This window comes from Mustela lutreola, chromosome 2, assembly GCF_030435805.1.
Source record: "Mustela lutreola isolate mMusLut2 chromosome 2, mMusLut2.pri, whole genome shotgun sequence".
Classification (NCBI taxonomy): Eukaryota; Metazoa; Chordata; class Mammalia; order Carnivora; family Mustelidae; genus Mustela; species Mustela lutreola.
The window spans coordinates 214002206-214026959 of NC_081291.1; the positions used below are offsets into that span (position 1 = coordinate 214002206).

The following is a 24754-nucleotide window of genomic DNA, read 5'->3' on the forward strand; positions in this document are numbered from 1 at the left end:
CTTGGTTGAATATAATGTCATTTCTATAGCAGTTTAATTTTACAAATGCTTTTATTTATATTTGATCTTTATAATCATCCTGTATTCCAGATGATGGTATGGGCTTATTAGAGAAGTGATTTAATCAGGGCTGCTTACATCCAAATGCCCTGGCCTAAGAAGTACAGCATAGCTCACTTTTGTGATGATATGTAAAGATAGGGTCTAGGTAGGCAGTCTCCAAATTACAAACTGTTCTAAAAGATGGTTGAAAAGGTAATTTTGGCTTTGGGGACAGATGTGTCCACGGGAATGGTTAATATAAAAGAGGTAGTTTCATTGCTTGGGCAACCTGCAATTCATTTTGCTCAAAGTTCCCACATATATTTAAGCAGTATTTCTGTAAATCTTAGATATATTTTATTCTTAGTGTTACTTCTGTTGGAAAATAATGCTTAAGACTTAGAATGTTAGGAATCATCTAGTTCTGGTGTAGGCCAGTAAGGAGGAAATAACCCTTAATGTTGTCTGTGCATGAGGACTTTGAGAAAGACAGGAATGGAAATAGTAAACAAAGATCAGGGAAAAAGGTAAGGCCTGGCTTACAGTTTAGGAGTAGGAATCTGGGGGACAAACCCTTGAGGAGGAGCTTGAGGGCAAGATTTAAGTTTTCATCCGGTAATGTTATTTATATTTTACTTGTCTTATGATGTAATCTGTAGTTTTTCTTCTTAGCTATATAAGTAGTAATCGCATTTATACATAGGGCTAAAATATAGTAAAAAGGACATGTGATTAAAACGGATGGTCATACCAAGGAGAGCACATCCAGCTTTTCCACAGGCTCTGGCGATTCCAGCGACAACAGCTTCAGTTGTATTAAGGTCAAGTTTTCCACAGGAAAAGTAATCGAGGAAGAAAAGGGGCTCTGCCCCTTGGGCCAGAATGTCATTGACACACATTGCAACCAGATCTTGACCAATGGTATCATGTTTGTTACACTGCTGGGCAATCTAAAGAAGCACAACACACAACACAGAAGATATGCTCCAAATTATACCTTGTCAGTTTATTGATGGAGGCTAATAAATATTGCTATTTGGCCAGCTGCTCCAAACACCTAAGGATAAAATATTAAATTCTGATAAGCTATTTGATCCCAAACTATCCCATTTAAAATTATTATTTTAAAAAGGTTTTTATTATTTGAGAGAGAGAGCATGCATGGGAGGGGTGTGGAGGAGAGGGAGAGGGAGGAGCAGACTTCCTGCTGAGCAAGGAGCCTGATGTGGGGCTCAGATCTGGGAACTCCAGAATGACGACCTGAGCTGAGGCAGATGCTTAAGGACTGAGCCACATAGGTGCCCCCAAAGTATCTCCCCATCTTTTATTTATTTATTTTTGATTTATTTGACAGAGAGAAATTACAAGCAGGCAGAGAGGCAGGCAGAGAGAGAGGAAGGGAAGCAGGTCCCCCGCCGAGCAGAGAGCCCCATGTGGGACTCGATCCCAGGACCCTGGAATCATGACCCGAGCCGAAGGCAGCAGCTTAACCCACTGAGGCACCCAGGCGTCCCTCTCCCCATCTTTTTAAAAAAAATCTATTTAGAGAGGAAGAGAGAGGGAGTTTGGGGATGGGGGAGGGGCAGAGGGAATCTCAAGCAGACTCCCTGCTGAGCATGGAGCTGGATGCAGGGCTGGATCCCCCCACTCTGAGATCATGACCTGAGAGTCCAACACTTAACAGACTAAGCCACCCAGCTACCCCCAAAGGTGTCCCATTTAATCCCCTCCAATAACACTTCCATCTGGATAGAGTTTCAACATTGTGTTGTAAGAATTATGTACATATTTGGGGCGCCTGGGTGGCTCAAAGGGTTGAGCCTGGGGGGCTCAATGGGTTAAGCCTCTGCTTTCAGCTCAGGTCATGATCTCAGGGTCCTGGGATCGAGCCCTGCATCAGGCTCTCTGCTCAGCGGGGATCCTGCTTCCCCCCTCTCTCTGCCTGCTGCTCTGCCTACTTGTGATCTCTCTGTTGAATAAATAAATAAAATCTGTTAAAAAATGTACGTATTTTAGCCATATTTTATGGTTATTTGGTATGGCTCTCTCCAGCGCATATATATCAAGAGGGGAAAAATATGTATTTGGTATATAGTAAATTCTCTATCATTCACAAAAGGCCTTTAATCAATCACATAGGTATCTGCTTACCTTCAGTTTAGTTCCAACACCATCTGTTCCACTTGCCAGAAGAGGATCTTTGAAACCAGCTGCTTTCAAATCAAAAAGACCAGCAAAACCTCCAAGATCAACATCACAGCCTAATGAGGAGGAAATTAATTACCGGCTGCACTGTAATAGACTAAACATGGATATACAAACCATTTCTTCATAAACATGGCTACAATAAGAGATGCCTTTTCTGAGAACGGAAGAGTACCACATGCTCAAAGAATTGGCCAAGAAAGTAATTATATACAAAAGGGGTAGATTTATCTTTTTGAATTTAACATTATGTATAAGAAATGCTTTCCTTAATATTAGAAACAAGAAAGCAGAAGACTATGGGTTTGGCTTAAACAGGGAAAGACTTAGCAACCTGGCATTAACTTGGAATGTTTTCCTCAGTAAACTACAAAGCCCCAATCAATTCACAATGCCCGTCACAGTTAACGAACTAGCAAAGGACAGGCTCTGACTTACCTGGTCTGGAGGTAGCTTTTGCTAAAGGTTTAATTTTCTTGACCAGCATATTTCCAGCTGCAATGTCTACCCCAGATTCCTTGTAAGTCAGGCCCCTAAAGAATTAAATGAAACAAACACATCACCTAAGTACCAGGGAAAATTAGTTTAAGGTATTATTTAAAACAGAAGATGACTTGCATGTATCTCATTGTGCCAGGCCCCAGCCGTAAATTTTAACTGGTCAGGGGTAGGCCCTGAAAATTGAATGTGTTTAAGTAACTGCCCCAGTTGACTCCATTGTATCATCACTGTGGAGAACTACTTCTCTTTACTTATTTCTTCTAGAAGTACTTCAGGTACCCACAGGTAGCTAGATATACTGATATTTTGCCACACTTTTCTATTTAATTTTGGTATAGGAAGCAATGTCAAAATGGAGTAAAAAAAGTGAAAATTGGCATTATACACACTCTACAAAATAATCCCTAAATAATGAAACTGGACTCTTAACTGCAGTAGAGAATTGTGTAAGTTTCCTTATAGCTGAAGACAGCAAGAAACAAGGTAAAAACACATTGGAAAAAACAAAACCAGATAATGATACTCAGTGCATTATTCCCTTCTAAATAGGGCCAACATGTTGAAGCAGTGCATCTAAAACTCATGAACAGCCCTGGGAATTCAGTAGCCTTGTCTTACAAAAATGAGTACTTTGGCCTATTGGGATGTAATGATACATGAAGAAATATGTGAAATTTTATTAGAAACAAGGGGTCAGGGTACAAATAAGAGTTGAGAGCTTTGGCAATTAATACCAATGAAATTAGTAGTCTGGGGGTCATGTTCAGAAAGGAAACAAAGTTATGCTGATTAAAAAAAAAACTTTCTTAGGTAGCAGCTGGTATTGTTGCCTCTCATTTTCTTCATCTTTAATTTACAAATTTAATTTTGCAATTGGTCATTTCAATGGAATCCAGTTATTTTAAAATAAGAAATAAAAATAAAACTTTAAGCGTGGTATTTTAATGTTCTTAATCCTAAACAATTTCTAGTATTTAAACTTTAAATATATTTGTCTATCAATTAATAGGATTAAGTTTAATTAAGTTGCTAAACATTTCACATTTTTTTCTAAGACATTTATCTCACAAACTCAATGAACAACAGAAACTATGATATATACTTAAGAAATCAAATCACCCACATTTGCAATTAATAGTTTATTGATTTTACAAAGGAGTAATTGTATGTACTAACAAATTATACATTTAAAATGTAAAAATTTTACATTTTACATTTAAAATGTAAAAATACATCTTAGTAATAAATATAAACACACTAACAAAATGAGACTGCCAAAATTTATAGTATAATCAAATTAAGTAGCAAAGGTAGATGGCCAATATTTTCATTTTTTTTTTTTAAAAGATTTTATTTATTTGACAGAGAGAGAGATCACAAGCAGACGGGCAGCCAGAAAGAGAGAAGGGCCTGGCTCTCTCTCAGCAAAGAGCCTGACGTGGGGCTCAATCCCAGGACCCTAAGATCATGACCTGAGCCCAAGGCAGAGGCTTAACCCACTGAGCCACCCAGGTGTCTCTTCATCTTGAAATCTTTGACAAAATCATGAACTAAGATGAAAATACAACCGAAATATTAAAATATGTAACTCAAGGAATAAAAATCCTTTCCCCATCTTTATTGATGAATACTTGACAAATGATTACATGTATTTCAAATATACAATGTGAAAAAGTCCTTATTATCACTGTGATTTTACTGAACTTTTTTTTTTTCAAAGATTTTATTTATTTATTTGACAGACAAGGATCACAGGTAGGCAGAGAGACAGGCAGAGAGGGGGGAGCAGGCTCCCCGCTGAGCAGAGAGCCCGATGCGGGGCTCGATCCCACGACCCTAAGATCATGACCTGAGCCGTAGGCAGAGGCTTAATCTACTGAGTCACCCAGGCGCCCCTTTACTGAACTTTTCAGACACAAAGACCTACCATGAAGCTTTTCTCCCACTTCAATTGAATTTTTTTTTTTTAAAGATTTTATTTATTAGAGGGAAAGAGAGGATGAGTGGTGGGGAGGGGCACAGGGGAGAGAGACAGAGAAAAGCAGACTTCCTATTGAATAGAAAAACCTGATACGGGGCTCGATCCCAGGACTTGGAGATCATAACCTGGGCCTAAGGCAGATAGTTAACAGACTGAGCCACCCAGGCACCCCCATGTGAATACCGTTCTAACTAGTTTTGCCTCAGACTAAATGTAAGTCAAAATTAGAGCAGTTCCATAGAGAGAAAAGATTACAGAATGGCTTAGTATAAGGTTAAAAGAATTTTCTATATAGCCATTTACATCAGTTATGAGGCTGTGCTAGATCTATCTCGGTAGGAAATTTACCTGAGCTGCTGGAGAAAAGCTATGGCGCGATAGCCTATGTCCTTCCTGTAAATGGCTCCCTCAAATTTTATAGCAGCTAATCCTTTTTTGGCTTCTTCAAGGGCCAAGATGAGATTTTCCCGGATCGCTGTTACCGTAAGGACTCTACCCCCGTTAGTCACCACTCTGCCATCTTTCAGGGCAGTGCCTGCGTGGAACACCTCCAGTCCTAAAGCTTGAGCCGCAGGAAACCCTGTAAGAGAGCACATTTACATAATAACAATAGTCAACGCTTCTGAAGTGGTTTATAATTTCCTTAAGTCTTCTTTTTAAAGTTTAAGATTTTATTTTATTGATGGAGAGAGAGAGAGAGCACAAGTTGGGGAGGAGCGGAGGCAGAGGCTGAGTGAGAAATAGATTCCCTACTGAGCAGGGAGCCCAATGTGGGGCTCAATCCCAGGACCCTGGGATCATGACCTGAGCTGAAGACAGATGCCTGACTGACTGAGCGGCCCTGATGCCTGAAGATTTTTTTCAATAAGATTTTTATTTCATTTAAATGAATCTTCACAAGAATCCTATCAGGAAGGAATAAAGCAACAAGATAGCAAACAGACTGTCTCAAGAACAGTCTGTTCTGCTCTAGGGTGGTAACTGTATCATCATTAACCTGTATTATAACCTCATGAAAGAACTATTGTTTCAGTGGGGTAGGGAAAAAAACATAACCTAAGTCTAAAAAGTTTAAAAACTTAAATGTAGAGCTGATGCTTAAACAATGCTGGGGTTGGGGTGCTGACCCCCCTTCATAGTCCAAAATCCACATATGACTTTGGACTCCTCAAAAACTTAACTACTAAGAGCCTGCTGCTGAACAGAAGCCATACCAATAATATAAAGTCGATTAATGCATACTCTGTATATAATATGTAACATATCTAATATGTAACATTCTGTATGTTATATACTATATTCTTACAATAAAGTAAACTAGACAAAACGTTATTAACAAAGCCATAAGAAAAAAATACATTTATAGTGCTGTACTCTACAAAAACCCGTGTATGTTAAGTACACCCATGCAGTTCAAACCCATGTTGCTCAAGGGTCAGCTGTACCGCTTTTCTCTCCTGACAGGACGTTAAGAATTAAAACTTAGAAGGGAAAAAAGAAAAAAAAATCCTTAAACATCAATGAATAAAACCTATACTTAGTCACCTTTTACTTATGAGTAAAGGAATTTCTTTTTATCATGGCCATACAAATTGCTTTCGTTCTTTCTTCTTTAAATAACCAACAGAGTAACTGTAATGCAAAACATATTCTTAATCTTTCTCCTAGTATAACAATTACAAAATCTTAAAACAAATCTGATTTAAATTTGGTTTTAGGCCCAATTTAAAATCCCTAACTTAATTTGCTTTCGAATTCTTAAGCTCTCATGTATAATTTTACACTTAAAATATTATTAGACCATATTTTCTATATTCTCAAGTGACCAACATGGCAGTTTTACACAAAGAGAACTTCTAAATTTAAAAAAAAAAAAATCCCAACAACACCCCACTCATATATTGTTTATCTTTTTTAGTTATCACTTCTCTTTTAGCATCCCAGTTGCTAAAATGTAAACGAAGATATTCCCTACATGTTTTTATAGCACAGGGGCACTAGTCATAGGTACCCATGTACCTACCAGTATTGGAATACCTAATACCGCTGCCAAAGAAAGGACTATTACACTTGTCACTTCAATCTTTGGGAAATTTCATCAATGTTAAGTGATCTTGGTTCTATCCCTTCTCTTTGTTCCTTTAAAAGGCAATCAGGAGGGGCGCCTGGGTGGCTCAGTGGGTTAAGCCTCTGCCTTCAGCTCAGGTCGTGATCTCGGGATCCTGGGATCGAGCCCCGCATCGGGCTCTCTGCTCAGCAGGCTCCCTCCCTTCTCTCTCTGCTTGCCTCTCTGCCTACTTGTGATCTCTCTCTGTGAAATAAATAAATAAAAGGCAATCAGGAGTGCCTAGGTAGCTCAGTTGGTTGAGCATCCCACTCTTGATTTCCGCTAAGGTCATGGTCTCAGGATCCATGAAACTAAAACCTGCATCCAGCTCCATGATCAGTGTGGAGTTTGCTTGAGATTCTCTCCTTTTCCCTGCTCACTTCGCATGTGAGTGTGTGTGCACACAAGTACTTACTCTCTCAGGTAAAGAAAAAAAATCTTATAAAAATAAAAGGCAATCGGGGCGCCTGGGTGGCTCAGTGGGTTAAGCCTCTGCCTTGGGCTCAGGTCATGATCTCAGGGTCCTCGGATCAAGCCCCGCATCAGGTTCTCTGCTCAGCAAGGAACCTGCTTTCCCCTCTCTCTCTGTCTGCCTCTCTGCCTACTTGTGATCTCTCTCTCTGTCAAATAAATAAAAAAATAAAATCTTAAAAAAATAAAGTAAAAAAAAAAAAAAGGCAATTGATTCCTGACTGCACAGGTACCATGACTGGGATTCACAAGGCAATGAACTTCTTGTCTGGGCAAAGCAGGAACTAGAGTGTTTGAACCAAAGACACCGTTAAGGTCTGAGAAAGGTCAAACGAGAGCCTGCCAGGGATCTTGGAGGTCTGCCTTTGGGCTTATGGCACTAGAACTTATTTGGCGTTTTAAGACACTGTTTTATTTAATATCATTTAATAAGAGATGCCTCACTTCCCATAAAGAGAAACAGAAGAGTTTTGAAACTGTTTTAATTCTGTGACTATGGGGTACGCTGCAAAAAGGAGGTGGGGGTGGGGTGTCTAGTTACGATTATGCCTCTGTGAAGTTTATTTGATGTAGTTTCTACTAATGATGTGCTGATTCTCATGAGTTCCCTCTATTATCAGGGCTTTTGGAGGACAGGAGAGACAGGCACACTGAGTGGTACTCTGGAAACTTGGCTAGGCCCATATAGGTCTTCCTTGTGCAGGAAGGGACATGGATGGCAGTTTTTCAAATACTGTAATTTTGGATATTTGCATACCCTCATCCGACATGGTTAAAAAACTCCTGAAAGGTTTCTGATGGCCTCAGGCCCCTAAAAGGAGCAGAGCATAGCCTGGAAGGAAGGCCTACCCTAACGCTGGTCACTTGTCACTCAGTAATTCCACCTTTTGTTCTCGGATATTCACCTGTTATCTCCACACCCTTGGTGTAATCTCCCGGATAGCCTTTACTTGCCATCACAACAGTTACTGCAGCGCAGTTTTCAAACCAAACAGGCAGAGATGTACAGAGCAGGCCATCCAAGGTAGACTGAATCACTTCATAAAGATCACTTTTAAGAAGTGGGAGGATCACCTGGAAAAACACAATCAACATGGCAGCTGAGAAATTTTAGTTCTCTCTAGACGATGTATTCACTGAGGTACCAGCAGAACTTGCATATATTCCTTAAAGGTAATTATTTCAAGGCCGATAAATCCTGAGATTAAAAACCACACATCTACAAAATAACACTTGTATTATCTTTAACTATTACCCACTTGGCACTCTGGATCACCAAAACGGCAATTGAACTCCAGAACTTTTGGGCCATCCTTGGTCAGCATTATACCAGCATAGAGAACACCTGCATGGGAAAGGAACAGCAACAAAAACAAAAACAAACTATAATGAATACACTGCGGCTGAAAATTAGAATTTAAGGTACTAATACTTGAGGTTCTGTACTAACATGGCAAAAATTACAAAAGTGGTCAATTAAAAAGAGGTGAAAAAAGAGAAACCAGGAAAGTTTTATCAAGGTGTAAAGTCACTCTAAGAATAATGTCCACCATGACGTCAGTGTGCTTCACCTGTGTATGGCGTACCCTCCTGTTGCATGCCGTCCACTGTCCTCTGAAGAATGGTATTTTTTATTTTCAGAAACAAATCCTTAGAAACCTGGGAACATGCAGGAACATTTAAATGTAACTGGGTATTTAAAAAAACAAAAACAAAAACCATCTTATAAGCAGTTTTGTATGGGACAATGAAAGGGGACAGTGAGAACTATTATTATTTTACTTCCTTAGATAGGCTGAGCACTTTAAATTCATAAGCTTTTAAAACCCTCACATTGGGGTGCCTGGGTGGCTCAGTGGGTTGAAGCCTCTGCCTTTGGCTCAGGTCATGATCCCAGGGTCCTGGGATTGAGTCCCACATCAGGCTCCTTGCTTGGCAGGAAGCCTGCTTCTCCCTTTGCCTCTGTCTGCCTGTGTGTGCTCTCTCTCTGACAAATAAATAAAAAAATAAAATCTTTTAAAAAAAAACAAACGAAAAAGAACCTGAGTTTATAAATTTAATTGTAAAAATTAGACTTAGAGATAATTTTTTTTTGAAAAATATCTTATTTTTCAAAGATTTTATTTTTAAGTAATCTCTATACCCAACATGGGGCTTGAACTCAAAACCGCAAAACCAAGAGTCACATTCCCCACTGACTAAGGCAGTCAGGTACCCCTAGAGATGGTTCTTAAACTAAAATCACATTTCCCAAATAGCTATTTTAATACTTATAGCTTAAAGTAAATCCTGTTTTTAATATTTTTAATTAAGAAAAATGTGTATAAGGCACTATATTATCAGCATAAATAAACACTGACTATCCTCAGTGCAAAGAATGGGTGAGTTTCTGAAGTACTAGTTCTACTTATAAGACACCCAATGCAGATTTCTTATAAAAACTGTCCCGAAATTGTTTGGAAACATACTTTATGTACCCACCATGAATTACAGAGACCATAAAAACTAATTATAGTCTGACTTTGTTCTCAATTCATCTCTGTTTCACACACACACATTTATTGAGCACTTATGTGCTGGACCTTGGATATCTAAAGGTGAATAAAAAATAATTTTAGACTTTAATTGGCTCTCATGCCCTAAATATAGCATGTAGAGAGCAGGAACTAAAAGGATCTATTCAACCTATACACAACTTAATTCTTCAGACTTTAGAAAAGGTTTTAGAATGACACTAGAAGAGATAGTTTTCATTTAACTGGACATCCAAACTGCTGATTAGTAATATTAAGTATAGAAAACAGAGAAGTATGATCCAAGAGCTCTTTGAGATGACTTAAACAATGACTACTGAACTTAAGCTGAGCCTCTGGGAAGTACCTGAGGTGCTGGACAATAGGCTCCCATTCCCCCTGTGTTGGGGCCATGATCTCCTTCCAGCAATCGCTTATGGTCTTGTGCTGGGGGCATGGGGGCCACGGTCCTTCCATCAGTGAAGCACAGACACTGTAGAAAAAACAAAACAGTCTACTTATTAAATGGCAAAAAGTAAAAAAAAAAAATTAATGAGGGGAACCATATGAACCTTAACTCTTACCGGGGGAAAAAAATTTTTTTAAAGGAAGTTGAAACATAAATAAGCCTAAACTATCTATAGCAAAAATCAAAACATCTTGTATACTCAATTTCTGAGGGATCTATAATTTTTGAGCCAGTTAGAAAAAAAGGTCAAGCTACTCTCAAAGTGAAGTATTTCAACCTTACCCCCCTTAAATAATATGGGATAAAAATTCAAGTCTCTACTGATATACAGGGCAGGATTAAAAGAGGATAAATTTTTTTTTCACTTGCATCGAAAACATTAAACATACACAAATTCCTTTGTAAGTGTTGGGTTTCTGCCTTCAGATGAAGCAACCAAAATAAATCATGTCTTTCTGGGGCTCACAAAGCAGGTAATACAGCTTTTCCTACTGTAGAAAAGCCAAAAAGGTGGATATACATACAGACACCTCTTCTCCTTCAAGAAATTCTTCAATGACAATTGTTTCTCCAGCTGCTCCATAAGCTTTATCCTTGTACCAAAAAAAAAAAAAAAAAAAAGAAAAAGGCTCTTAATATTTACTCAATGAGCTATCGTCATTTTTCACCATTTGTATTATTAACTAATTCACTAGTATTGTAATTTCCTTTTCCATTTCTGAGAGCCTCAAAGGAACATATGAATGTTTCCCTTTTTTTCTCCCCCAGTTTATTTATCTGTGGTGCCTGGCTGGCTCAGTTGGGAAGAACATGTGACTCTTGATCTTGGGGTCATGAGTCTGAACCCCACAGGTGTAGAGATTACTTAAATAAATAAACTTTATTCATTTAAAAGTTTATTTATTTGCTTAGTAATCTCTAGCCAGGCGCCCCATATGAATGTTTTCTATTTTGACACGTGGCAATAATGCAGAGCCAGCACTGGTACAGATGAAATGAACAAATCATTAACACTCTTCTGGGGATCTGGCTTTCTAGTTTCTAATCATGGAAGAAAAAAATATATATTCATCCTTACCACTTAATTCTCATGTCCGCTTATAATTATGATATGTTTGTCTGCTAACCTTATACTACAGCATGCCTTTGAAAACAGACTTCCATAAGGGAGAACAATAATCAAGAGGGATAGTAAAAGAAATGTGTTATTAATTCATTGCTTCCCTTCTTAGACTTGGGACACCAAGGACAAATACTTTTTGCTTCCGTGGATGGCTGAGAATTTGAATGTTCTGTAGTCTGAGGATTTTCTACTTTTCTGCAGCAGACAGCAAAGCATGCTAGCACTTACTTCCAAAGAACAGCATGGTGATTTAGCCATCAATATAGATCTTTAAAGACCCTTTTATTAGAGATGTATTATAATACATGGTATTATAAAAAACTTACCCGTATGTTTGCTAGATAGATTCTTCTTAGCTTAAGGAACATTTCATAAACTTAAGGAGTACCCAGCACAGTGTGACTTTTCCAGAGGAACAACCTACCTGCATGATCTCCTGTACAGCTCTGCAGGCCTCTTCCTTGCCCTTGGCAACAATCACTCCTTTTCCAGCTGCAAGACCACTGGCCTTCACAACCAAAGCAGGGAAGTCTGCACTGTGAAGACAGAGTAATCTTCAACATCCAACAAATCCTTAAATTCAAAAGCCTCAAGTGCTGAAATGTGCTATAGCAACCACCAAAAAGCAGGGAAAAAGGAACTACTTATACCAACACCATTTTGATACACTTCTCCCCCTGGGATTTTTTCCCTATGTATTCCTTTATAGTTGTGATTATATGGTACATACAATTTTGCTTTTATCACTTATCATGAGATCATACAGGCAACATCTTTGGAAGACAGAAGCAGTTGTATAGCATAAGCATGGAAGGATCCTTAAGAGCAAAGTAGTGAATTATACTTCATTCCAATAGAAGATGTGACTGTATAAGACCATCATAAGCATGAAAATACAAGTCATTTTTGAAAGTACACAGAAAAAACTGTTCTTGGTAATTTCTTCTGTTGGGTGGGACTGGAGATCTAGAAAGAAACTTACCCAAAGTAAGTAACAAAATTGTTACTTACCCAAGGCATCTGGCTACAAGGAAATAATAACTTTCATTGTCTAAGAAACCCTGTAGGATGAAGAATGAATAAAGAATGAAACTGACTCAACTAAAAGGAAAAGGTAACAGATAAAAGGGGTAAGTGTCAACCAAAAAAGGGCAAAAGCATGTGTCTACCACCATTCATTGTTTCACATTTTTGATACAACAGAGAACAAGAATGTCTGGTCTTAAGATTTAGATCTAAGTGGCAATGGCAGAAAGCCAAGTGATGATTCTTCAATCCAGTTAATTATTTATGAAAGAATCAACATCCTTCATGTTTTAAGATGCCACTGTGTTTATTAGTTTGACCATAAGGAGTGCAGGACTGCTAAACCAAATGTATCTTTTACCCTAGAACCTCCTCAGTAATGTTAAAAACATCTTCTTTCTGCAAGGCCACAAGATTGTACAGCTACACATGCACAGGGTCCCATTTTACTTTGACGTTGGAGGAAAGGCAACCTACACAGCATGAGTTTTTCTGCCATGATTATCATACTAAAAACCTGTGACACAAAAGTGACCTGTGTGTTTAAATATCCTAACAAGGGGCGCCTGGGTCGCTCAGTGGTTAAAGCCTCTGCCTTCGGCTCAGGTCATGATCCCAGGGTACTGGGATGGAGCCCCACATCAGGCTCTCTGCTCAGCGGGGAGCCTGCTTCCTCCTCTATCTCTGCCTACCTCTCTGCCTACTTGTGATCTCGGTCTGTCAAGTAAATAAATAAAATCTTAAATAAATAAATAAATAAATATCCTAACAAAACAATGGCCCCCCACAGGCAATCTTTTAGCTACCTCATTATAAAGCTGCAGGCTTCTTCAGGTTTGGTGAAAGCTCTCCACCGTGCAGTTGGGATTCCATGTCGGTCCATAAACTCTTTGGCGAATCTCTTGCTGGACTCTAACTGAGCTGCTTCTGCAGTGGGACCAAAGCATCGGACTCCTGCAGACGTCAGGTTACCAACAATTCCTATGGACAGAAATGAGCAGCTTTAGGTGAACCAAGGTCTCTGCAGAGCCTTCTGACTCTGAAGAATCAGGATTAGACTAAATCTACATTGACATAAGGCGGATAAGTAGTGGCAGAGAGTAAGTTTCTCAAGTTGCCTACTGCGTATGAACAAAAACGTTACTACTAACATGTGATTCAAACACAGCAAAAGTTATTTGTTAGAGTCAAACATATGACTATTAACTGGATACCAGAACAGAGCAGAATAGAAACATTTAAAATATTTTCCACAGTTGCAAATTTGCTCTTTCATTCATCACATTATTGATGTGTCACGGAAAAAATGGAGACTCCATAAATTTCAAGGTGAAAGCTCTTTTTCCAATGTTGTATGATAGCAGAAACCCTCATCCCCAAATTGAATTGGCTTAGATGATCTCTAAGCTCCTGTTGGCTTGCATATACTGTAATAATAAACAGAAAACAAACTTTACCAGCAGCCAGAGGTGCCTCTGGTCCAACAACTACGAATTCAATTTTCTCATCTTTGCAGAACTGAGCAAGGGCTGTGTGGTCATTGATCGAGATGGCTGTGAATAGAAAAAACATACCCCACCTCACTTGATACAAACATTCTTTAAATTAACAGTCATGCTGAAACATAAGTACTATACTTTGAAAGGCTTATTAACTATTGCTTTTCTTTTATGAGTACAGATGATAGTTGTACCATGAGAAATTCAGAGCCTAATGCATTAGGCTAACCAATGAGGCTCAGTCCTTGATTACTACAGCTAGTTAAGATGAAAATACCAGGAAGCTTCCCAAAGAGGTATTAAAGAACTTTCTTGACTATGGTATTCATGTCACATTGATCATAAACAAAAAAATGTCCCACAGAATATACTCAGAAACTGCCTTTTAATGTCATTTACTCAAGATTTACTGAGAACCACCATGTCCTAGATACTGAGCTAGTCACTAGGTTAAGATGTTAACACAGAGTCCCTATGCTTAGGATGCTTATATGGGAATGTTTGGTAATAAATATGCAAGCAAAAACAACAACAAAAACCAACAAAAAAACACCAAACCAAGTGTGAACAAATTAGGGAAATCTGATAATATCAGGTGAACTGAGATACTGTATCTGGTTGAGCTGAAGGGTCTTTGTGCAAAGATGGGTAAGCTAAGAATTGAATGACAATTTTATTTATTTACCTTTTTTTAAAGGTTTTATTTATCTATTTGACAGATAAAAGAGAGCACAAGTAAGCAGAGCGGCAGGCAAAGGGAGAGAGGCAGGCTCTCTGCTGAGCAGGGAGCCCAACGCGGGGCTCGACCCCAGGACCTTGGAATCGTGACCTGAGCCAAAGGCAGCTGCTTAACCAACTGAGCCATACAGGCACCCTTATTTAGTTATTTTTAGACACTTATTTCAGAGTGTGTGGGAGAGCACGGTGGGATGGGGGCACACAGAGGGTAGAGGGAGAGGAGAAGTCAACTACTGGCAGAGCCCAAAGCAGGGCTTGATCTCATGACCAAGATCATGACCTGGGTGGAAATCAAGAGTTCGATGCTCACCCAGGTGCCCCCTGAATGAAGTAACACAGCTTACTTCGACTGACAAGCCAGGAATATTTTCTCGATGGAATTTGAAGTAACTAGCAGCAGGACCAACCATATACTGTATTGGTTCTACAGGCGCCTTCCTGCTTTGCTGTATCTGTACCACCATTCTGAAGTTGGCTGAAGTTGTATACTACTCTGTGACATTTGTGATGTGTTGGGGAAAGTGCAGAAATGGCAGAGTTCTCAAGCTACAGGAGCTGCTTGAGTAGGTTAAGGGTGGAGTACCATGCACTTTGGGTTAGTACCTGCAAACACAACTGGGCTGATCAAAGCCAACCACCTCTGTACAACAGAGAGTGGCAAGAGAGAAAGGACACACCTAACCTGTTGCTCCAAGTGGTAGCAGGCCCATGGCAATCTTGGGAGATTTCCACGGGCTGGCCTTTATAACATCAGCTAGATCTAGATAGGATGTATCAATTCTTCAATAAACACATATAATACACCTCACCTACAAAGCTAAAATCCCAGGGAAGCAGATACAATCTTATTTATCTTTTTTTTAAATTATTTTTGGTACTATGCATGCAATTATTTTCTCCCAATTTGGGGCTTGTTGGATCTATGTTTTCTCCACAAATATTAAGTGCCATATAGGGTAATAGGCATGGTGTACACAATGCAAAAACAAGACAGAAGCGTTCCTTGCTTACATTCTAGAGCGGAAATGAAGAGAGGAGATAGGCAATAGAAAAGTAGAGTAAATACATATAATAGTTCATGACTGAAAACAATGAATTAGGGGGTATGCTTTACTTAAAAACTTTAGGAAAGACCTCTTTGAGGAGATAACTGATAAACTAAGACCTGAATGATGAGGAGCCAGTCATGTTAGGGGTGGAAACAAACAAATACCAAATTCTAGGCATCTCTGTTTGGGAAACTCATAGGACTGCATGGACAGAACACAGTGAAAAGAAAACAGAGGATATAAAATATCAGGCTGGAAAGTCAGGCAGAAGCCAGATTGTAAAGGGCTTTGGAAGGAATGTTAAGGAGTTGGAGTCTGAGTTTTATTCTAAGTACCACAGGAAGCCACTGAAGAATTTAATGTAGCATAAGAACTGATCATTTTTTCACTTTTACCAGTGAAAGAGATAAAGATTGAGGTCTAGTAAGGACTTAGAATCGCCAAAACTTACATTTAATAGCACTGCTCAACTTTTCATTTCTAAAAATACGTATCAAATTGCCTTTAACCTTAGGCACTTGTGACTTTTTCAATGGGTATATTTTGTAAGGTTTAAACTAATTTAAGATAAAGAAATGCCATACTCTGAACAAGAAGATACCTAAAATTTACAACATAAGGCAAGTATTTAAATTACCACATAAATTTTAAAGTCAAGGAAAACATTTGAATTTGCATAGCTATTGACTATTATTAACTATTACTCCCTACATTGAAAGGTGATTACCAGTATTTGAAATCTTTTCCAAGGAGGAAGTGCCTGCATTTCCTGGGGCAACCAACACATGTTTGACATGATTAGACTGTGCAAGTTTCCAGGCCAGTGTGTGTTCCCTTCCACCGCTGCCAATTACAAGTACTTGGGCTGCCATTGCTCTCTCTGCAAAGCAGGAATCCAAAAGGGAAATAAAAGCTGTAGAAAGAAAACCAGAGTTGTTATTTTAGAATGCACATACATTAGAAATTGTGATTTCTAAATATTTAAATATTCCAAAGATTCATTCGTGAAAAATTAGAACTCATAATTTGAGGATGACTATACTTCACAAAGATTAGGGAGGTCTGCACGTATGTAATCTCTACATCCAATGTGGGTCCTGAACTCATCACCCTGAGATCAAGAGTTGCAGTTCCACTGCCCAAAGGGAGGTATTTTAAAAATGAGGAAGACTGGCCTACAGTTAGGTTAAGGAATGAAATGGTGACTTAGCTTGTAACCTGGTTTAAAAAAACAAAACAAAACAAAAACCTATGAGTAATCATTCTTTAGGCTTCACTTTTCCACCTTTATAGACTTCTAATCATCAAGCCTCCGTTAAACATGAATCCTAACATTGCAAATTTAGACCCCAAATTTCAAGTACCTGCTTTTAAGTCTTGTGATGCTACAAATAATAGACTTCGAAGTTCTAAGTTGAAAGAAATATTTAGACTGGGACCTGTAAAGGACCAGATAGTAAATATTTTAACCTTTGAGAGTCATACACTCTCTATAGTAACAAGTCAACTCTGCTACTGTGGCACAAAAGCAGCAATAGACAATACAGAAATGGACTAACATGGCAATGTCCAGTAAAACCTTACACAACTAGGCAGTGGGAGGTAGGTCATAGGTTGTCTCTGTTCTGCTCTAAGTGATAAGAAGCTACCAGAAGCTTATAAAGAATAAGCATGAGAATGTTTATTTATGGACACTGTAATTTGAGGATCTTACAATCTTCACATGTCATAAAAATATCATTCTTCCTTTTTTCCAACCATTTAACAATGTAAAAATTATTTGGTGAAATGTATAAAAATAGGTGTCAAGAAGGATCTGCCACAATGGCCATAATTTGCTGACTCCTGATTTAAGAAGTCAGTGTAATATGTTAGGAAGTTGGTAGAGAAGGCAAAATCAAACTTGAACCAGGTCTTACTTTGACTATGGCATTTGATTCTTAGCAGGATGGATGCAACACCTAACTCAAGTGAGCAGTATGACTTTGGCTAAGCTCTTCCGATCTCTAATTCAATTTCTTTACATCTTAAAAGATGGAAATAGGAGATCTTGCCTTGAGAGGCTACATAAGGGCTAACTGAAATGACATTTTTTTGGAAATGACATTTATAAACAGCTAATAAAATTTCTGATACTCAGCAGTAGTAAATGTTTTTATATTCTATCTTTTACTTTTTTTTTTTTTTAAACGATTCTATTTATTTGACAGACATGGATCACAAATAGGCAGAGAGGCAGGCAGAGAGAGAGAGAAGCAGGCTCCCCACTGAGCAGAGAGCCCCATGCAGGACTTGATCTCAGCACCCTGAGATCATGAGCTGAGCCAAAGGCAGAAGCTTAACCCACTGAGCCAGCCAGCTGCCCCTATCTTTTACTTTTATATAAAATCACACATTAGGGACAGGAATAAGTACTAAATGGAAAAGAAAAGCCAAAGGAATATCCTGTCACACTAATTTACTAATCTCTAGAAGGCATTTCATTATGTAGAAGGCAAACTGAAAACAGAAAATCAATCAGTAACTTCTTGTGTGATGCCAGGATTATACTTAAATCTAAGATGATAATACAAAAAACTTACAATTTTTGAGTCCTTACTTTGTGCCAGATGCTGTCTAAATACTTTTCACGAACTACTTTACTTATCTAAGAATTTTGCGAGGTAGGTACGATCACCACCTCATTTTACAGAGCAGAAACTAGGTCCAATCATGTTAAATAACTCGCCGTAGGTCACCTATCTAAGAGAAAGTAAGGCCTCTTTACTTTACGGATTCCCGTTGTGTGCAATCGTGATTCAGATGCTCTTTTAACAATTGAGATTATGATCACTGAAAACTTGGAAGAAAAAAATTTTTTGCTGAACTCCTGTCTCAGAGAGGCAAAAGCTATTTTAGCAGAAAAGACTTGCCACGTGTGTTGAAATATCTGAAATAAGCAGACTTTTTCTGAAATCTAGAGAAAAAATACACTTAGTTTGAATAGGAGAAGCACTAAAGGTTAACTGTCCTAGTTCCTACGCGGATCACCGAAATAGCGTTGGCCTCAGCCTGAAGGAATCCACTCGAGGAGTGGTTAGGGGGCCCGGCCTCCAAAGCGCTATGGTTCGGTGTGAGACTGCCCCTTCCTTACTAGCGGGGTTCGATGAAGAACTTAACCTTCGTGGGCCTCAGCCATCTAACTGGGGAACTTTAAAACGAGAATGAGAGCCAGGTAGAGCCTCTGCGAAGGGCTCGGTGAGTAACACAGGCGAGTAACACAAAGCAGAAACCAATGACAAAAGTGGACTAAGTCTGCTACAGACCGAGTGCATGAACAGAAAATATGCAATTTAGGCTTACGACCTAAAAAAGTCATAAAGGTACCAGGCCCGACATCTTACAAGGCGGGGAAAGTGGAAGATCCAACGAAAACCTCAGTTAAAAGAAGTGAAAAGCACATGGCCAACCCCCACCCACGGCGTTTACAAACAAGACCAGAATTCCGACAGCCAAACGCGTTTCTACAGTTTCATCCCACTCCTGACACTAAACCCCCAAATCAAAGCATAAATGTACTTTACTTAAAATCGGAGAAGGCTTCTGCACCTCCACAGGCGGTACGACCGCTCGCGCTCGCACGCTCGTCGGCGCGCTCACAGCACGGGCTCCCGTCGCGCGCCGGAAGTCGGCCCCGCGCAATCCGGCGCGCGCCTCTCCCCGCCCGCCCCGCCCCGCCGCCGGCTGCACCACCCCATTGGTCAGCGCGCGGCCGGCGGTGGCCGCAGCGAGGTAATCAAGTGCGATTGCGTTTGGCTCCTGTGCGCGGCCTCCGCGTACTCCACAGTAAAGCTACCAGGAACTTGCGCGTTTATCGCTGTAGTTTTAGGCGCCACGTAACGTCTCTCTTCCTCCTCAGGAGCCTTCAGAGCTCTGTGGAAGAGGAGCTCCGAAATGCTAAACCCACGATTAGCTAATTGGGTGCTGGTAACGAGTCAGAGCTGACCCGCTTGGTATCCCGACGAGACTAGAAATGCACCAGGCTTTGGACGGCAGGCCGCTTAAGACCTCTGGCCTAGTGCTTGCAAAAAGCGGGGGTGGGGGGAGCGTTAATGAGATGCCATGGGGAAAAAAAAATGGGGGTGAAAACGTGTTCTTTTTCGCACCACAGTGAGGGCGGGCGTTGATTAATGCTTTTCCGGATGCATCTCCCTGCCAAAACAACTTGGCGCCACCCAGAAACGGCGGAGGCCCCGTATCAAGCCACGTAGCCTTCCTTTTTCCTTTTCTCATGCTCTATAGTCTTGAGCATTTAGTAAGCCTCTTAAGCTTCCCAAAACACTGTTGAGAGACCGACAACTTAAGCTGACACAGTCGCCTCAAGAGAGACTTCTCCTGTAATGGCGCCTGCGTCAGTCACTAACATGGCGGACATAGTCGTGCGCGGCGCAAACGTCAGCACCTCTACCCTAGCCGCTCAGAAACAGCGGAGGAGAACTGGGCCGTGCTCACTGATTGGTCCAGCGGCGGAGCGTGCCAGTCTGGACGCTCCCACAGAAGCCAATCAGGACGCCGAGAGACGGAATTGGCCGCTGCGCCTCCTCCCGAGGCATGCTGGGAGCCTGGAGGACTAGCGAGGAGGAGTTGAGAGAACGGAGCGGACGCCATGGCGACCAACATCGAGCAGATTTTTAGGTCTTTCGTGGTCAGTAAATTCCGGGAAATTCAACAGGAGCTTTCCAGGTAAACGCTTCCCAGACTTTTCTGCTCCCAAGGGACCGCTAGGGCCCCGTGTAGCTCTCCACGGCACCTTTCTTCAGAGACGCCGTCGTTCCTCGCCTCAGGCCCCGCTACAGCCCCGCCTGGGCCTGGGATCCATTTTCCGGGCCCTCCCCCCCCCCCATCCGCTCCCTCCCTTTCCAGCGAGGAACTTCGCTTTTTCTGAGGTAACCCCAGACTCCCTCTAATAGAACCGAGTTAAGATGCTTACTTTTCTTTCCCGTTCGGTAATCTCCTCCCTTTAAGCTACTTGTAGGCCTGGTTGTCCACCAGGGACGGGCCTAGTTCCTCAGCTCCGCCGCCGCCGCCGCGTTTCCCCTCCCCCTCTCCGCCTCCGCGGATTTCGCCGGCCGGTGCCTATGACCGGAAAGGGTCTCTAACGGCCGTTTCTTGAGTAATCTTAAATCCGCTTTATTATTGCACGCTTCAGATCTTTTGGGGGTCGGGATCCTTTAATTAGATTATTCGGGCCCTGGTGTCCAGTGGCTTCTACCAGGCAGCATTCTAATGGATTAGAAATTGAAGTTAAGGCAGCTAACAAATTAATGTTAGGTACTTTGACGAAATGTTCGAGGTGAGGATGGAAAGGGACTTTGAATTAGTATTAATTTCTCAATTTGACAAGTGGATAGTAGGCTTTGTGTTTAGTTTTTTTTTTTTTTTTTTTTTTTGGGCTGCTCCCGCCCCAATTGACATCTTGACCAGCACGCTACTTTTGCCGTTGCTCTTAGACTTTGCGTAGTTTACCTTTGGTTCCACAAAATTTGAACAGGAAGCGATTTCCAAAGAAATTGATGTTTATTCAGAAAGGAAAATGGTGTTGGTCATGTTGTGTTCGTGGTTGTCTTGGAGTATTTTTGCTTTATAGAGCCTAAATATTTGTTCCTGGTTCAGATGTTTTTGCTAGTTATATTTTAAAAGTCGAGAGGAAGAGCAATACATGAATTTGAAAACGCATTTTTAAATGAAGCGCTGAAATTAACATAGCGTTATTGGGGGAATGGTATGTAGTACCGCTAAAAATCACTATTTTTGCGGGGTATATTGTTTAAGTAGGAAATCATACTCGTTTCATTGCTGTTTTAAATTTTGTTGTATATATTAGTGATTTTTAGATGATGAGAGAAGTCTGGAGGTAAAGGGAGTATGATTTTTCTGAAAACTTTAATAGTTTCAGGCGATGATTGTGTTTGCTTGCTGTAATGTCTTTTTACATCTTCTAAAAATCTGTTTTTGTATTTGGGAAACAAGTGTTTCATTGTAAAAAGCTTAGAATAAACGAGACACATAATAATGTTCTTTATGTTCTTTCATTTTTTTCCTTGTGTGTACAGATGCACATATTTTGTGAAGTGTGATCTTGTTTTGTTTTTTTTTTTTCCATCTGATTGTGAACAAGTTTGTCTTTTTCACATTCTCGGTTGTCTTGGGACCTTTTTTATGGCTTCATAGAATTCTATTGTAGGAATGTATTGTTAGCTGTTGGTTTGAAATTTTTTTCCTTTTTCAGTAACTGAGATAAATATCTGATAGGTTTAAGGTGATTATTTTCTTACAGACTTTAAAGTTGTAATTCTCTTGAGTATCAAATCTATGCTTTACTAATGTGATCGTGTATGTGTAAGTGCTTAGGAAAAGTGTAAAAGAGCTCCAGAAACTAGGTAAATTTAGAGGAATATTTAGTTTGTCAAATAGTATGTAATACATTATCAATCTAAAAACAAAATTTCGCTTGTCATTTTGTGAGCTATATTTGCCATACTGTCCCATCTGTTTTTACATGTATCAGTTTGGGTAAGGAGGCTGACATTTAAGTAGTAAAGAGCTGTCTTTTTGTCTGTGGTGGTTAAGGTAGGAGCTCTGGTTTTGAATGCCAGCTTCACCTCATAATAGTTGCATGAACTTCAGTTAGGTTCTTCTCTATGTGTCATTTTCCTCATTTGTAAAATCAGAATGTTAGTGCTAATCACTGAGTTGTGTTAGGATTAAATGAGTTAAGAAATGTAGACCCGTGGCTAATTAATAATAAATGTTAATTATTACTATGCGAGTCATGTTAGAAAACCAAGTGTTCTCAAATAACAGTTAATTACTGAAATTTTTTTGGTTTTTGACCATTCAGACTTTTATCAGGTAGTGGAGCATAATTGTTTGATTTCTTAGCTAATTTTAATTAAATTGAATGTGTTGAGATTATTTTTCAAAAACAATTTTACTTAGACAAAAAGTAGTAAAAATGACTAGGTAAGTGACATGCTTCTCATTTCAAGATTTTTCTAGCCCTGTGAGTTGAAAATGCATATTAATTTACTGTAATAATTTCTTGGCATAAATAAAATGTCACTTGTTTCCCATGAGTTTTTTTAATGCCAGAAAAATACCAGGATTCTTGATCAGTGGGTAAAAATTGTATGAATGTATTTTTTTTTTAAACTTGATACAGTATTTCAGTAATTTTGATCAGTCTAAAATTGATCAGAGGCTACAATTTACCCTTTTTTACTCAATATGTTTGTGGTAACTGTTCCTTGATACTGTTTATGGTGATTGTTTTCCATGCACAGATGTGGTTTTATTGTGGTTGTAGCTTCTATCATAATGTTAGAATGGTGTATTGTACCATGTATATTAGGTGGTATATTTTTCTTTGGATTTGTGATTTTTGATTGTGATAGTTTTTCTGCCCTGAGATAAATATGCAAGCAACCCAAATCTAAATCAGTTTAGATTTCTGGTATTATTTTATTATTTTTTTTAAAGGTTTAGAAAGCTGTTTTAAAGTTTTTTTTCCCTTTAACTTTAGTAGTTCTGAAAATTAAGTATGTAAAAATGAAAATGTACCTACTTTAAGTAGATAGGGTGAAGGAAGGATGGTTGGTGGGGAGTGTCATCTGAAAGAAATACAAAAATGGTAAAATGTATGAACGATGTCAGATTATTTTAATGAGCTGAGTTATAAATATTCATTGTGTGGTGTGGTAAAAGTAATAATGAATCTTGATAACTTTTCTTGTCAAGTGGAAGGAGTGAAGGCCAGCTCAATGGTGAAACAAATACACCTAATGAAGGAAACCAGGCAGGTGATGCAGCTGCCTCTGCCAGGAGCCTCCCAAATGAAGAAATAGTTCAGAAGATAGAGGAAGTACTTTCTGGGGTCTTAGATACAGAACTACGATATAAGCCAGGTAAGCTGGAGATAATCAGCTGTCTCAAAAACTTAAAGATTTTTAAGTAGCTAATACTATTTTTTTTACTGCAAGGTATTTAAAAATCTTCAGTAGTTCTAAAACTTCAGTAAGTTTGAGTTTATTTCCTGATGACTTTATCGTCTTATCTGAAAATACAGTTGTACTGAAACGTGAGCATTGATACTTGATTGCTTTGTTGGTGGAATATAACTTGATTCGATTCAGTTTTGTAGTGACTCCCTACCAGGATTTTGAATGTGGGTTTTCATAGAACAATGGTGTAAATGTCCATTTTGGGGAAGGTACAGGAGCTGGACCAAATTTGTGATAATTTTAAAACCCTGGGAGGTTTTATTTTTAAAGCCCAAGCTCAGAGATGGCCTTGTTTTTGCATCTGTTCCTCTTAAAAGTGCAATGAATGGAGAGGAATCATTGCTTTGGTATTTAGTGTTTCGGGAATTATTTAAATAATTGATGCTTAGAAATGAAAGATCTATGATCACCTGTAAAAATAACTATCTTCTGGGGGTGCCTGGGCGGCTCAGTCGTTAAGTGTCTGCCTTTGGCTTAGGTCATGATCCCAGAGTTCTGGGATCGAGCCTGCATCGGGCTCCCTGCTCAGTGGGAAGCCTGCTTCTCCCTCTCCCACTTGCCCTGCTCTGTTCCTCTCTCACTGTGTCTCTCTCTGTCAAAAAAATAAAATCTTAAAAAAAACCCGAACAGTCTGTCTTCCGTTTTGGAAATGGGGTGGTTATGGGTTTTTATTTTTTATTTTTATTATTTTTGATCAATATGGTTAAAAAAAAAAGCATAGATTTCAGCTCTACTTAGATTTATGATTGTATCAGCTTTTTCTTTAAGTGTAACTTAGCTGACTAGCATTAGGTGGATAATAAATAAGAAATAGAAAATTGTTTTGCTTTGGAATGGATTTTGTCATGTATTCTTTTTTTTTTTTTTTTTCATAGTCTTAGTGGCCTGTGTTTCTGATCAGCTTTTCTGGGATCAGTAAAATTTATCTAATTTGATACTGGCATTAGAGTAAATTAGTCTAGTTGTAAAGTAGAAAAGCTTTTTTTTCCTT

At 39.3% G+C, this 24754-nt stretch overlaps 2 protein-coding genes across 9 annotated transcripts in view; one reads left to right on the top strand and one right to left on the bottom strand.

Annotated features, from left to right (window-relative positions):
• The window catches only part of GART (phosphoribosylglycinamide formyltransferase, phosphoribosylglycinamide synthetase, phosphoribosylaminoimidazole synthetase), a 32736-nt gene extending 11922 nt beyond the window's left edge, over positions 1-20814 (bottom strand). Inside the window, exons 1-15 of one of the 4 annotated variants that reach the window (XM_059164638.1) lie at positions 19288-19396; positions 17089-17163; positions 16452-16637; positions 13896-13991; positions 13245-13419; positions 11837-11948; positions 10814-10882; positions 10188-10313; positions 8879-8966; positions 8567-8652; positions 8213-8381; positions 5078-5309; positions 2686-2780; positions 2194-2303; positions 794-992 (exon numbers count right to left, since the gene is read on the bottom strand). In XM_059164638.1, the coding sequence (XP_059020621.1) occupies positions 794-992; positions 2194-2303; positions 2686-2780; positions 5078-5309; positions 8213-8381; positions 8567-8652; positions 8879-8966; positions 10188-10313; positions 10814-10882; positions 11837-11948; positions 13245-13419; positions 13896-13991; positions 16452-16596 (1702 nt within the window). In that variant the 5' untranslated portion in view covers positions 16597-16637; positions 17089-17163; positions 19288-19396. Of the gene's footprint in view, positions 1-793; positions 993-2193; positions 2304-2685; positions 2781-5077; positions 5310-8212; positions 8382-8566; positions 8653-8878; positions 8967-10187; positions 10314-10813; positions 10883-11836; positions 11949-13244; positions 13420-13895; positions 13992-16451; positions 16638-17088; positions 17164-19282; positions 19397-20693 lie in introns of those variants that run through there. The other 3 variants (XM_059164635.1, XM_059164636.1, XM_059164637.1) reach the window with 3 other exon arrangements.
• Positions 20291-24754, top strand: part of SON (SON DNA and RNA binding protein) — a 32081-nt gene continuing 27617 nt past the window's right edge. For all 5 annotated transcript variants that reach the window (XM_059164629.1, XM_059164630.1, XM_059164631.1 and 2 more), the window contains exons 1-2: positions 20291-20446; positions 23501-23667. In XM_059164629.1, coding sequence (XP_059020612.1) covers positions 20370-20446; positions 23501-23667 — 244 coding nt within the window. In that variant the 5' untranslated portion in view covers positions 20291-20369. The remainder of the gene's footprint in view (positions 20447-23500; positions 23668-24754) is intronic.